The following is a 14978-nucleotide window of genomic DNA, read 5'->3' as shown; positions in this document are numbered from 1 at the left end:
CTTCTATCACTGCTCCCGTTAGCGTCGAATCTGACATCATCGATCTATCTAACATCCCTAAGTGTATTTGAAACTGGTGTTCAGTAAAGCCAAGGCCCTCTCCTTACCACCTCATAGGCCCTATGATTCTGCCATCAATCTCTTAGAGGGCTCCCCCCTTCCTAAAGGGAGATTGTTCAATTTGTCAGGCCCTGAAAAAGTGGCCATGGAACGCTACATTCAGCTAGCTCTCACCCTTGGTCATATTCGCCCCTCCTCGTCTCCTGCCGGACTGGGGTTTTTTTTTGTTCAGAAAAAAGACAAAACCCTCAGGCCTTGCATCGACTTCCGTGAACTCAATCAGATTACGGTAAAGGACAAATATTTGTTGCCCCTGATCACTTCGGTGTTTGATTCAATTCAGGAGGCGCGCGTCTTTACTAAGCTAAACTTTACCTCCGCAACGCTTATCATCTTGTGCGCATGAAAGAGGGGGATGAGTGGAAGACCGCATTTAACACCCCCATCGGCCATTACGAATACCTCGTAATGCCCTTCGGTCTCACTAATGCTCCCGCTATTTTTCAACGTCTCGTTAACGACGTCCTTAGGGACTTTTTGAATCAGTTCGTTTTCGTATACTTAGACGACATCCTAATCTATTCAAGAGATCCTGTCGTCCACCAGAACCATGTTCGTCAGGTCCTACAGAGATTAGTCGAAAATCAGTTATTTGTGAAGGCTGAAAAGTGCCAGTTCCTTGCCAACAGCATCCCGTTTCTGGGCTACATCTTTGAAGCCGGCAGCACACGTCTGGATCCCGCCAAGATCACTGCAGTCTCTCAGTGGGAACCCCCTTCTTCTCGCAAAAAACTCCAACAATTCCTAGGTTTTGCCAATTTTTATCGTCGGCTCATTAGAAACTACAGTGCTATTGCCACACCTCTCACCCAGCTTACTTCCACATCCAAGCCATTCCACTGGGGTCCCTCAACTCAAAATGCTTTTGGTACGCTCAAGAAGTTATTCATCTCTGCCCCCATCCTCATACAGCCAGACACCTCCAGACAGTTTGTGGTCGAGGTGGATGCTTCTGACTCCGGAGTAGGGGCTGTCCTATCCCAGCGTGAAGAATCATCAGGAAAACTCAAGCCTTGCGCCTACTTTTCCAGGAAGCTATCCCCAGCAGAACGGAATTACGATGTGGGAAATAGAGAACTCCTCGCTATCAAATTGGCTCTTGAAGAGTGGCAACATTGGCTGGAGGGCTCGACACATCCATTCATAGTGTGGACTGATCATAAAAATCTTGCATATCTGCGCTCAGCTAAACGCCTCAACTCACGTCAAGCCCGTTGGTGTTTATTCTTCGATCGGTTTAATTTTTCTTTCACATACAGACCTGGCAGCCGTAACATCAAGCCGGATGCCTTATCTCGCCAATTCTCCGACTCTGTACTCCCTGAAATCACCACCAGCATCATTCCGGAGACCTGCATCATTGGCAACCTGACCTGGGACATAGAGACAAGTCATTCAGGCGCAAGGTGAGGAACCTGACAATCCCACACCTCCTAACGGCACTCTCTATGTTCCCCTCTCACTAAGGTCAGACGTCATCACTTGGGCTCACACCTCCCGTATCGCCTGTCACGGCGGAGTTACACGCACTCTCAACCTTGTGCGTCGACGGTTTTTCTAGCCTTCCATGAATCGAGACGTTCGAGACTACATAGCCGGCTGTTCCACCTGTGCGCCCTCCAAGTCCTCGAATTCTCCTCCAGCAGGGTTGTTACATCCTCTGCCCACGCCCAACCGCCCTTGGTCCCATATCGCACTGGACTTCGTCACCGGCCTGCCCCCGTCACAAGGTAACTCGGTCGTACTCACCATCATTGACCGGTTCTCTAAGTTTGTCCACTTTGTTGCTCTCCCTCAGCTGCCCTCGGCCACCCAAACCGCTGACGTGTTGGTCAATCTTGTCTTCAGAAACCATCCCCTCCGACATCGTGTCCGACCGCGGACCTCAAAGTGTATCTCAAGTCTGGAGAGCCTTCTGTTCTGCTCTAGGTGCCACCGTCAGCCTCTCTTCGGGTTACCATCCCCAATCCAACGGGCAGGCTGAGCGGGCCAACCAGGAGCTGGAGACTTCCCTCCGTTGTATTGCCGCCCAGAATACCACAGATTGGGCCCGATACTTAGTCTGGGTCGAATACGCCCACAATTCCCATCCTTCCTCGGCCACAGGTTTGTCCCCCTTTGAAGCCTCACTCGGTTACTTGCCTCCTCTGTTTCCCTCTCAGGAACTTGATTTGTCCACCCCCTCCGTGCAAGAGCACCTTCGGCGATGCCAACGCATCTGGCACCAAACTAAGACAGCCCTCCTACGCACCACAGAGAATTACTGTCGCGCAGCCAACCGCCATCGTATTGACGGCCCCACATACCAACCAGGCCAGAAAGTGTGGCTTTCCTCCAAGAACATCCCTATTCAGGCCACATCACGCAAGTTGGCTCCCCGGTTTATCGGTCCTTACACCATCGACCGCATCATCAATCCCACCTGGGTCCGTCTCCATCTTCCAGCAGCCCTTAAGGTACACCCATCGTTTCACATTTCTCAAATCAAGCCTGTTCTGGACAGCAGTTTGTGCCCGCCTTCCGCTTCCCCGCCACCCGCCCGGCTCATTGATGATGCTCCGGCGTACAGCGTCAGCCGGATATTGGACGTCCGGCGCCGGGGTCGCGGCCATCAGTTCTTGGTGGACTGGGTGGGTTATGGTCCTGAGGAACGGTCCTGGATCTCCCGTTCCCTCATCTTGGACCCCTCCCTCATTTCCGACTTCTACCGCGCTCATCCGGATCGTCGGCCTGGACCGCCTGGAGGCGGTCGTTAAGGGGGGGGGGGTACTGTCACGGTGCCCCTGTCTGCCCCGCCTCCTCCTGCTCTGTTCCTGATCCCACCAGCTGTGACCACTTCACCTTCATCAACCCGTCTGCTCTTAAGGAGAGCCAGTCCATCCATTCGACGCCAGTTCGTCACCCCTTATGGTGACTACGCCTGGTCTGCCTGCTCATGCCTTGTTTACTCTCGTCTTGCCACGTTCTAACCCTGTGTATCCCTGTCACAGGATTCATCACGACGAAGGTCACCTGTGTGGAAAACCTCGGCTGCTTACCTGTTGCTACGACGAATTCCGGAGACGCTCTGCCGCTACTCTGCCTCCAGCCACGTCACGAGCCACGCTCTCGCCAAGGATCATCTTACAGCCAAAACAGCATTGACATTAAAACACTCTTGTGATCATTCTGGGTTTCAGCGTCTGGGTCTGTCCCGCCTACTGATCATGACACTTTGGCCTGAAAAAGGTTGGAGACCACTGAACTAGAGGATCTCCAAAATGGTCACTGAGATGCTGCTTCAGGGCTCATTGCATCCAGAAGGTTCTTGGTTAAAAGGCTCTTGACTGAAGAGTTAAAGATCAGCTCTCCAGTAATAAAACACAATGACACAATGAATGGTTATGGAGTCTCTTGTTCAATTGAAATGAGTGGATTTTCAGACTTCTTCATACTTTTTTTAAAGCACAATGATACAAAATTCCCAATTCAAACCAGATAAATTAACTTTTTTAAATTCTAAAATCTTATTTTTGATCTAAATTCTCTACGGATTAACCCTGTCAAGGTTCTAAGGTGCAGCTTGAAAGGATTTATTTTCCAAAATGTTCAACTGATCTTTTTTCTTCAAGTTACAGGCTTATGAAGCTGAATCAGGCTAAAAACATTCAAAGATGTGCCGCAATGAAGTAGCTCTGTGCGAGAACAACCAGCAGGTACAGAACAGAGTGTTTATGCATGATTCATTCTTAACAAAATATTTCTGAACTCACCGGCCTCTTCAGGCTAATGCACATCCCAGTTTCACTGCATGAATAATGTGAAAGTAGCTTCCGCATAAAGATGCACAGAAAAGAATAGATGTTTTTTTGAATCTATGCTGAGTTGTGGAGCCACTGAGCAGCACGAGAACACATCTTCACTCATGTGCTCAGAAGAAAAGACGTGGGCTCAATCATGTGATTAAGGCATTGAAACGTGAACACTCCACCAGTGCTGAAGAGGCCCGACCCAGAAAAAAACGATTTACAAGCAACCAGAAAAACAAACGCAACTGTAATCAGTCACAGTCTGGAAAATTGTATTTCTTCAAAAATGCTCATGAGTGCTGGGAGAGGCTGATTATTAAAGATGAAGTGCTCTTTAGCACTAAAGGAAATTAAAAAGAAATAAATGCTAACCCTCTGAAGTTATTTCATTTAAGATTCACTGATAGCTCAACAGAAAAGTCAATTATTTACTACAAAAATGACTCCAGAAGATGACACATAATAGAAGCTGAATTAGATGAAAAATAAAAAAGAAATATTGGAAAAAATCTTTTAAACAGGGCTAAATGAAGTTAATAACATCGATCGATCATATTTAAAAAATATGAAGAATTATTGACAAAACCTGAATTTTTGAATGCAATAAAATGATAAAAAGCTAAATACTTGATTCTAATTAAGTGTATTCTACTTGACATACAGCTGATAAAAGAAGAATGATGTGAACACTGTTTCATGAACTCTGATAGTGATGAGGGGACATGACGGCTGCAATAAATGCAGCTAAAGCCTCATAAGTGAACAGAACTAAGAATAAATCCTGCTGCTGTTTGCTAATGGAAAGACCTGAAACAGATTAAATAAGAGCAAAGTGTTGTGATGTGTGAAACATCCAGAAAAGCCCACCACATGGTCAATATTTCACCATAAAAAACAAAATGTAAACTGAAAACTAAACAAAAATAAAAACAAGGTTTTCACAAGTTTTTATGTTCTCAGGGTTATACTTTACAAATAAACAATTTTAATAAAATGATCTAAATTCTTGTAATAAGAGATGTTAATACAAACCAATCAACCATAATTTCTATTTTTCTTAACTTAAAATGATATTACAACTTACATAAACATTGTGAAATTTTTGATCCAATTTTTTAGAACATTTTCAACTCAATTTTGGACAATCTTAAACCAAATAAATACATTTCATTACTAATAAAATATCTTGACAACACTTTTGAAAATTAACATTAGGTCAATCCTGGTTGCAGACAGGGTGAACTGAAAATTTGGGTTTTCATCCAGTCATTTTAAAAAGCTGAAATTTAAAATTTAAATACAAAAATTGCTAAATGAAATTTCATTTCTTTAATATTTCAAATTATAAAAGCTAAGAGGAAACTAATCTTGGATTTGGGGATGTTAATCAGCAAATAAAATAACAAAAAAAATACATTTAAAAAAAGATGAACATTTAAACAAAATATAGAAATAGTAACAAAAACTGTTCTTTACAGTGAATGACAGCTGATTGGCGGAAACACGAGGATGTGCCATCTGGCGCCATCTAGTGGCCGAATTTAAAAAACTCATTATGGGAACCCATAATGCACCTCTTCAATTTTTCCCATCATTCTTAGCAACAGATCTCCGGTCACGATGGCGGACAGACCAGGTAATATGTCCTCTGCCTTTAAAATCGAGAGAGTTTCTTTAGTTTGCATTCATTACGAATTTTAGATGGATTATGTGAAAGTTGAGTGCGACTACGAGCTATTCTAAAGACGGAAAGAGAAGCGCATTTGAGTTTTATTGGTGAACGCAGGCCATGCTAACCGTCCGGTTCATTTCAAGGTCTTCGACTCACTGACACCGATAGAACTACCGATTAAGTTATCCGTATCCGGCGCTTATCAATCAATATTTAGACAATCTGGTTGAATAAAACATTTTCAATGTCGTTGTTTCACATGTTTAGTTTGCTAAACAGTTGTATTCTTTTTGGGTTGGCCGCTTAGCCTTAAACCCTTAACTTACAGCTATGTATGTCAATACATGCAGAGCGGTTTCATGAGTGCATGTTGGCGATTTGGTTCCATGATTTTCCTCAGGTGGTGCTCAAACTCTTCCTGGAGCTTAAACGTTCTGTTTCTACATCCTTAGTTCCCGTGGTGGAGAAGCGCCTGATGGATGTGAAACTGGGAGAGCTGGGAAGCTGGCTGGGAGGGCGAGACTTCACCCCTAACGGCATCCTGCAGGCCATCCGCCGAGGTGACTGACTGCAGCCTTATCTCTGTCCAGGGACCCGGAAAAGTTCTGGATACAGACACACTTTACGCTCAAAACCAAGCCTTACGTCTTATTAGTTTCATGGCAAATTTAGCTAATTGTAACGCAGATAGAATCTGACATTTAGGCTCTTTTCTTTTTTCTTTTTTCTGGTCATTGTTTGCCTTTACTTAAACTTGTTTACCTATTGATTGATCATTAGCTTTACAAAACACCAACATGGAAAAATGGCAAATACTAAATCCATTTAATTTACTATTTAAAGATGTAATAATTCACTCAAATGTCATTTAAAAACATTTCTTTATTATTAAAAAGTAATTAGTGATTCCAACTGAACCAAATGGAAGATACAATTGTTTAAAAATAAAAAAAGTTTAAGCTTTCAAATAGGATGGTTGTTTAAATTTGCTAAATAGATGAGGCACATTTAAAGTGGAAACCAATTGATCCAATAAAAAGCTATCCCGAATGGTGTTAATTCTCTCCTTTTCTTTTAAAGATGGGACCATTTTTCTTCAAAGGTTTAGGTGCAAACCTGTATTTTTTTATCCAATAGTCATGACTGTAGAACATAAAAATCTGCTTCCTAATCTGGAGTTTTAACTCCTATCAAATCCTGGTATTTGCATCAGCAGATGAAAAAATGAAAAGTTGCTGTGAAGTGTTAAAAGTAGGGCTGCCAAATTATGACATTAATCGCCATTAATTACAAATTGGCACAATATTCTGAGTGGATGCAGGGTGTGGATTAAAAAGTGATGTACCACAGAAATAACAGACACCTTGAAAAGATGTTGGTCATGTGGCCCAAATGTTCTATAGCACTGCCCCTTCGCAAAAAGCCTGTTGGTGTTTCAATTATTAACATGTTTAAAACGCATTTAAAAAAACATAGGTTGTTGGAACTTATTCCTCAGTTTATTCCAACAGAAAAACAGTAGAAAAGACAAGTGATTTTATAGTTTACTTTAACCTGTTTGGTTTTTGGTCATTTTAAAGACTGGGATGCAGCAGAAGAGAGAGAAAATAATCTGAGGAAGAGACATGAGGGGGAATTGAACAATTTAGACTTTGTTTCTTTGAAACAAACTTTAGCTTCATCATCTGGACAAAAACATGCAGTAACTTTCCCTCTGAACTGATGCTTTATTTCACAGTAGCAATCTCACTTCGCTTTGGATGGTCAGGCTTCTGCATCGTCCATTGTTTTCTGATAATGCATACCTCGTCGAGCATCGTTCCTTATGTAAGGCCCATGTGTCAAACTCAGGCCCGGCCCACCCGGGGTGTAATTATAGTTGGCCTGTGAGATCATAACAAATGTATATCATATACTGTACCACTAATACTACAAATCCCACAATGCTTTGCTTGTATGTTAGCGCGCAGTCGAAACCAGCAAGCGCTCCTCTTTCCTGTGGACTCTTTGAAACGCGGTGTCCCGCGTTGTCATGGTAATGGCTACAGAACACAAAATCTAAATAGTTCCATTTCTTCGTGTCTCATCTCCTTTTTCAGATTCTCTTCTCTCTTCTGCTGCTTTGCAGTCAAAGTGATCAAATTCACTAAACAGGTTCAAGGAAACTAAAATGTCTTTTTTTGCTTTTGTTGTAAACTGTGGATCACCGTAGGCTTTGTCTACATATGGGTTCTGCTATTAGAAGTTTCTGGTCAATATTGTTTGGATTGCTCTCTAAAGTGTTCCTACGGTTTTTTGATGTTAAATTACAGAACTCTAGACCAGATCTTTTTCCCCAATAGCTTTAGATTAGAAAAGAAAAAACTATAAGTGGTCTAAAAGTAAAGGTTGGAAGTTTGTCACGATAAAAAAAACTTCAAACCCACTTTTGTTGTATTTTGATCTTTGAAAAAAAAAATAACCCCTACAACTTTAAATCATCAAATCAGAGACACTTAGCTCTAGACTCTTAATCCTTAAAGCAGTTTTTCCTTTTGCTTTCAGGCCACGACAGATACTACAACAAGTACATCAATGTGAAGAAGGGCGGCATTGGCGGCGTGGCCATGCTGCTGGTCGGATACGTGGCCATCAGCTACTTGTGGGAATACGACCACATAAGTGAGATTCTTACCATCTGAACTACGTTTTTCCTGGTTTGGTTTGCCAGATTTGCTGAACATCTTGTTTTTTGGTAGAACACGATCGCTGGAGGAAGTACCACTGAGTCCCAGCAGCCATCGGGGTGAACCGTCACATCCTGGCACCTCCTGCTTCTATGCTCAGCTCTGTTGTATTAATGTGACCAATTAAAGACAATACCAGTTTCATGTTCCAGTGAGTTTGTTTAGTAATAGATCTGAATATCAGTGGTTCTGACAGGAACGTCTTCCAGTCTGTGTGTGACAATGGCTGAAAAGACAAGTTTCAAGTGTTCAATCACACACACTGATTGTGTTGACATCCCCACTATGGGTCATCACTCAGATTTATTAGGAAATTACAGACAGTAGCACTTCAGTGAAGCACTGACGAGAATCCTACCAGAAAAAAAATCGCAATGGCACCTTTAAAGAGGCTGGGAACTGGAACTATCGTTTTAAAGCGCACATCTTTGAGTCCAGACTTCGAACTGAAACCTTTTCTATCGTCCACATCCTGCAAAAATCAGGTTTCGTCTGTGTGAATTCCCACAGGAGAAAGTTTGAAGTCTGTTCACCGTGAGGACGAGGGCGTCCTTCCATCTCCTGAGGCAGCACACTGCAGCCCAAATTACTGTCCACTCAGGAAGGCAAGGTGGCCTTTGGTACATTTGTTGGCGTAGTGGCCCTTCTCACCGCACTGCAGACAGGATAACAGTTTGTAGTTATTTCAGAATGTTTAACCATTAAAGATCAGAGAAGGAAATACATGATTCATAAAGACAATGTAGCACAAAATGCAAATTTAAACTTGAAAGTTCAGGTTTTATCCCTTGTGCTATCCTAGGCACTTAGACATTGGGAGTTGGGTCATCTAGACCCACTAGACAGTGCTCTGAACCCTTTTTCTTCATTTTATTGTGATCTTCACTGGTGTCCATGGATTACATTAAAATCTTCACCTTTATCCATCTTTGTCATGGTAGGGAGAACACGTTAATGTAAGTGTGGGGTCATCTAAGATAGCACAAGTGTTAAACACTTGATCATCACACTGATCATCTTTTGATCTATAATAAAAGCATTCCCAGTGGTCTTTTCATTATGATTATGCCATTTTTAGACAAAAACAAAACTGTTTTCCGAGACATAATTTCTGCAGTGCAGCAGAAGTTCATTAGAATTTCTCCTCTGAGTTGGGGGTGGGACCACTGCTGCAGAGTGAGCCCACCCCCACTTCCTGTCACCCATCTATTTACACTCTCTCCTGCAAGCTTACAGCCCCTCACACCCCAACATAACATTAGTGCTGCAACAAAAATGGCGAGCAATATTGGAGCTATCCAGCTGTACAGTTTTGAGCCAGATGCCAGCTCAGACAAAAAGATGTTCATGAATCCATTTGTCTGACAGTGGATGCATCAGAATGGAGCTTGTGGCCCGCCCATTGTATTTTCTCAGAAAACTGTTCTCCATCCTGAAAAAAACCTCAGAAATGCAATTTTGTCTTCCATAATCATTTTTTAAAACACCAAAAACATTGTTTTCATCGATGTGGGTCTTTAAACCAGCATGATATGGCCTCAACTATTACTTGATCTTTTACATTCTGGGAGGAGCTGTGAACCTCAAGTTTCATAAATTGTGCATTAGGGCTTTACTTAAAAAAAAATGAATTTTATTTTTAATATGCATTGTCAGTTAATCAAATCCATTACCAATTTTTTTTTGGCAATTTCTATTGTAGCTTAAAAAAAACAAAAAAAAATCAATGTAATTTTTATTCAGAAAGTTGCACCTTTGTTTAGTTTAAATAATCAGTTAAAAGGAAACCGTTTTCATTTATCGAAAAATCTGCTCCAAAATTACTTTAATTTAACATCTGTGACAGCAGATTTTATAGCTGAAAATACATGTTTTTTGGATTTGAAAAAACAATTCCAATGAGCTTTGTTTTCCCTATGGGGGCGTAAGGAAAGGCTTCATTAACCCAGCTCTGTTACTGTGACCCCAAAAGTTACAACACTATTTCGACTTATTTTCCTTGCGCAGTATTGTTATGAAAGCACTTTTTGAGTTAATGCCAAAATGGGTTTTCAAAAAGCTGCCGTCCACCTGCCATTTATGAATTAAATAAAATTTCTGATATATTGGAAATGTTTTTGTATACTAGAGTTTGCATTATAGTTGGTGATGGCACAAATGTCCAGGAGAACATTTCCTGTCATAAACCAGGGTTGCTCACACTTTGCGCGGGGAAAGTAGTGACTATCTGATGACAGAATTTGCGCGCAGTGTATTTAAACACACACGTGCAGTGACGTATGTGTCTGAGGATATTTGATTGGCCGTTCTCCATGTCAATCAAGTGCCGTACTTCTCGTGAGGATTTTGATTTGCTGATGGATTTTTTTAATTCACTTTTTTATTTTTCGGTATTTGTCTTTGCTGGCCTGCTATCTAACCTCATGTCTTTGAAGATCGACCGGTCGATCGCATTCGACGTCATGAGCACCCCTGTCAAACGTTGCTAACAGCTTGTAATGTTAGAAATGACCAGAAGAGGGCACTGGTAGGTGGAGCATCAGGGTACTGATGTGGAGAGAGACTCCAAAGAAGAGTTGGTGATGCACTGGGACTGTATGTCGGAGAGAAACTGAAGAATAAAACCGAACAGATTGAACCCACAGAGAGTCCTGAATTCTATTTTTTGTCTGTAAGATAAACACAGACATTACAGCCCTGATTTATGTTAAACTGCTAATGTTCCTCACTGCAGAACAATGACAGAACAAGAGCAGAGCCTCAGGCGACTCACCTTGTAACAGGTGACCTGGTCGAGAGGTCGGGGTCCTCTGTTGGCATTCATGTTGTTTTGATGAGAAATGATGTTTGTGTTGTTCTGCTGGCGTTGGCCTGGACTTGAGTTGGTCAGCTGGATGAGAGAAAGAGACGAGCGTCCGCTGGAAGCTGCAGTCTGTGGCAGAGAATGAACAGAGAGCTGTAAAAAAAATCCCATTGAAGCCCAGAAATACTTGAAGCACTTGCAGGTACTGAATCTTGGATCCATTTTCGCACCTTTCCCTGGTTTTGTATTTGCTGTGGTAGAGGGGGCTGTTCAGATGTTCCCATAGGCAACTCAAACCGCGGGCTGCAGAGGAACATTTATCATCACATGATGTCGCTCACATTCAGAACTTTACCCAAACCAATTACACCATTATTGAAAGCAGAAATGTTTACTTACTGCATAAATTTACAGGATTTGCCTTCTGGACAGAAGCCCACCAGATAATTCACACAGATCACTCTTCTGGTGTGTCTGTGTCTGCAGTCAGGACCTAGTGGGGAAGGAGAACAAAATGAAGATTACTTATATCAGTGGTTCCCAACTTTTTTCAGGCCCCGGTCTGATTGAACAGTCAATATTTTCACACAGCAGTCTGTATGAGACTGAAAGGGACGACCAACTTTTTTTTATCTTTGCCTTCAGTTTCCCTTTAACTTTTGAGGGTCAAGTTTATCTTCATCGTCTGTAAAATATTTGTATTTCTATGGATATAGTTCACCCTGAAAGGCTTAAGAAAAGCAGGATACAGGCCCGTTAATCCATAACTGTCAAAGTGGAAGCTACAAAAATCGAATTCCAACTTCAGCCTCGTCTGACTTTTAAGGACAGATAAATATGAAAAATAATTGTGTCTAAAAATTGTATTTTCTAAACATACTAATAAACCATTTCAGCAACGTTATTTGCAAACATCCTCGTAACATTACACAGCAGGTTGCTGAATATGATGCCCCATTGTTATGGCGTGTGGGAACAACTGTCACAATGAATCCACATTTGCAGTAAAGACTCCTGGTTTTTGTCTGTTCAAATGCAGATTTCTTGTATTTTGAAGATAAAGGCTCTTCTTCTGTTTCCTCACTTAATATGCTCTATGAACAAAAAAAACTTTCCAGGAACATTTGCGTTTTTGTCAGCACGTCACTGAGCAATTTGTTATGTGTCAAGAATGAGTCAGATGTGGTGGGGAGAATTCAGAAATTTTTCAAAATAAAGCCTCTTTCCGAATCAAATAAAAAATAAAAACGGTAAAAATGTGGGTTACAACGAATCCAGAGCACGAAAACCTGACACTGGGCTGGACCTTACCGTGTTTGCAGAAGCCTCTGTCGTACCAAGGACAGTCTTTGATCTTAGACTCTGGATCGATGTGCAGGAAGGGACATTCCTTGTTGCTGCACTCACCTGAGAGCCAACACACAGTTTGAATCTATCAGACCTGCGTGCTAAGCAATGGAAAGCGTTTTAAACGAGGAAGTCAAGTGAACCCACCAAACTTTGAGTAGAAATAGCATTCAGGCATCTTGGTCATGTCGTATTCGTGCAGAAACTCGCACTGGTCTCCCTTCTTACAGAGCCCTCTGAGCCAGTGCTTACACACCACCGTCTTCTCCCCGCTGATGTGACGGAACGGACACATTCCACCTGAGAGACACAGACACAGCTTTGTGGATTCATACGACACATGCAGGGATCGTTTTCCTCACTTTTATATGAAAGCGTGACCCACCAAAACCTCACACAAATATAGACATACGATTAAAAATAAAGTCTCTGCAGAACTGCCTTCTTTGTAACCCCAGAAATGTAAAACAGGTTTTAGGGTGCACATAAACAGGACAAAATAAAAAGTAAGAAGGCCAGACAATAATGATTACATAAATGATTACATCCAGACCTTTTAGCCGTATTTTGCTCATGTCTGCCTTAGTGTGACACTGAGTACATACAGAAAATCACAATAAAACACAAGAAGTTAATGAAATATAGAGCTGTAAAAGGTAAACTGAACATCACGACAGTGAAAGCCACGAACGGGCAAATGTCCCAACTAAATTCTGTAAAAATCTTAATCAGTGTAAGTCATCTATTAAAAAAAAATGAAATCAGGATTTTACAAACAGCAGTAGTTTGTAACTAAAGCTCTGGCTCATTATTTAAGAAAAAGGAAATAAGGTTATTAAAGAGTTATTTCATAAAGTTTAAAAATTATTTTAAACATTTTTTACAAGTTAGCGTTTGTCAATAGAATGCAAATAAGGTTTTAAAGAATAATTATTTCAAAGCAAACTTTTGCAAAGAAAACAAAAAAGTTTAAATTTACTTAGTTTACCAAACATATCCAGAAAGAAATAATAATAATCACCATTAACCATTTTAAATGAAAGAAAAATATTTAAAAATAGTTGTATCCACCTCTTTAGTTTATCAAAGAACTTTTTTTCAGCGGTTTATTATTTCTGTAATAAAAAAGTTATAGTAAACTGGTTCCCGCCTACAACGTACTAAAATGACAAACGATACCAACAACATGTAAACATTGCAGTTTCCTTCCAAATAAAACGTTTCTGAACATTTAAAACTGTTAAATGCAGATAATAATAGCAGCGCAACAGATGCTTCTGACTGTAGATGCTTTACCTTTCATACACGTTCCCTTCATGAAGAACTCGCACACAGCTGAGCCGGACTCTGCAAAAAGACAACATTATAACTGAACTGACAATTATAACGTGTTGTTTCTATTAAAAATAACAGAAACCAAAGAGGGCGAACCTGAGAAAAACTATGGTTATTCTCAACAAAAAAAGATGCTAGCATTAGCATAAGCTAGCATCCATGCACTTACTGTCCATGCCGGGAAACGGCAAAGGCTGCGCTCCCAGCTGCTGCTCCACAGCGATCTCCAGGTCGAACTTGATGTGATCCACGTTTGCTAGTAGCTCCTGCATGTTTGCCTTGAGTTGGTAGCTTTCAAAGCAAAGACTTGTTCGGTTAACTTAAGCTAAGATAGCTTAATGTCGAAACTGTTAGCCGGCGATTCCCTCATTAGCCAGCTAAAGTGGCTAACGGGGCGAGCCAGGCGAAACAACAAGAGCAGAGGATAACAATGAGATAAGGTAAGGATCACCGAAGTCCTTATATCAACTATTTCCAAACAAACAGGTGAACATGACTTAATATTTTTGTCTCCGAATCGACAGAGGTTCTGTTTGAGGACGCGCGCACATTGACCTCTGACCTGACGAATTCAGACGGATCTAAACGATTGTCGAGCAAGTCGAGTGATGTCACCGTTGAGTTAACCAAACCTGTTCATTTCTGACACTTTGCCTCTGGCAAATGACCAAAAACGAATGAAAATTTCATTTATTTTACTATTTTATTGTTTAGACATATTGGACACGTATGTGCATCTGATCATTTTTCTTAACTTGCACCTCGTGTATGCATTTCCATGTCCAATTATTTATAAAAATAAACAAAAAACAGGTTAAAGTTCAATTCAGAGATTAGCATGTCACACACCAGATCATGAATACAAAATGCTTTTGATGCTTCATCACTGCAAACCCCTCTCCTAAACAAAAAATCACTCATTCAAAGTCTGGTATGATCAACCAAATGATTTGATCCATTGACTGCATAAGAGACTCTAATACAACGTTGTGATCTGCTGGTTTTAGGGTGAAACACGACGCTTCAGAAATGAGTAATTGTTCAGCATTTTATAATCATTGGAAGCATGATGATATGACATGTTTAAGCAAGAATAAGCTTTCTAAGCTTTTATTGTGTTTTTCTACAGTGGAAAAAGAAAAAAAAAACAGTATTCAATACTTTAATACTTCAATACATAGATGCTG

At 41.1% G+C, this 14978-nt stretch overlaps 3 protein-coding genes across 4 annotated transcripts; 2 read left to right on the top strand and 1 right to left on the bottom strand.

Annotated features, from left to right (window-relative positions):
• Nucleotides 1-462: 462 nt before the first annotated feature.
• Nucleotides 463-4520, top strand: LOC144994177 (uncharacterized). Its single transcript, XM_078951020.1, has 6 exons — nt 463-538; nt 626-824; nt 1380-1526; nt 1588-1660; nt 1716-3030; nt 3111-4520. Exons 1-5 carry the CDS (start codon nt 463-465, stop codon nt 2874-2876), a joined length of 1656 nt encoding a protein of 551 aa, XP_078807146.1. The 3' UTR covers nt 2877-3030; nt 3111-4520.
• Nucleotides 4521-5404: 884 nt separating this feature from the next.
• On the top strand, nt 5405-8450 carry atp5mf (ATP synthase membrane subunit f). Its single transcript, XM_004071789.5, has 4 exons — nt 5405-5544; nt 6033-6140; nt 8125-8241; nt 8319-8450. The coding sequence occupies exons 1-4, from the start codon at nt 5529-5531 to the stop codon at nt 8345-8347; spliced, it is 270 nt and encodes an 89-aa protein (XP_004071837.1). The 5' UTR covers nt 5405-5528; the 3' UTR covers nt 8348-8450.
• Nucleotides 8451-8572: 122 nt separating this feature from the next.
• cpsf4 (cleavage and polyadenylation specific factor 4) lies at nt 8573-14389 on the bottom strand. 2 transcript variants are annotated; one of them, XM_078951387.1, is made up of 8 exons: nt 13961-14389; nt 13753-13803; nt 12604-12756; nt 12421-12516; nt 11509-11602; nt 11340-11412; nt 11080-11262; nt 8573-8961 (listed from the first exon to the last, which is right to left on the bottom strand). In XM_078951387.1, exons 1-8 carry the CDS (start codon nt 14061-14063, stop codon nt 8893-8895), a joined length of 822 nt encoding a protein of 273 aa, XP_078807513.1. In that variant the 5' UTR covers nt 14064-14389; the 3' UTR covers nt 8573-8892. The 2 variants fall into 2 exon arrangements, with proteins under 2 accessions (XP_078807513.1, XP_004071832.1); XM_004071784.5 differs by having other exon boundaries at nt 11080-11238.
• Between the last annotated feature and the right edge of the window lie 589 nt (nt 14390-14978).

The sequence above is a fragment of the Oryzias latipes genome, chromosome 8, assembly GCF_053564925.1.
Source record: "Oryzias latipes strain Hd-rR chromosome 8, Olatipes_Hd-rR_3.1".
NCBI classification, from domain to species: Eukaryota; Metazoa; Chordata; class Actinopteri; order Beloniformes; family Adrianichthyidae; genus Oryzias; species Oryzias latipes.
The sequence above is the reverse complement of the archived record's forward strand: the minus strand, read 5'-3'. Positions and strand labels throughout refer to the sequence as shown.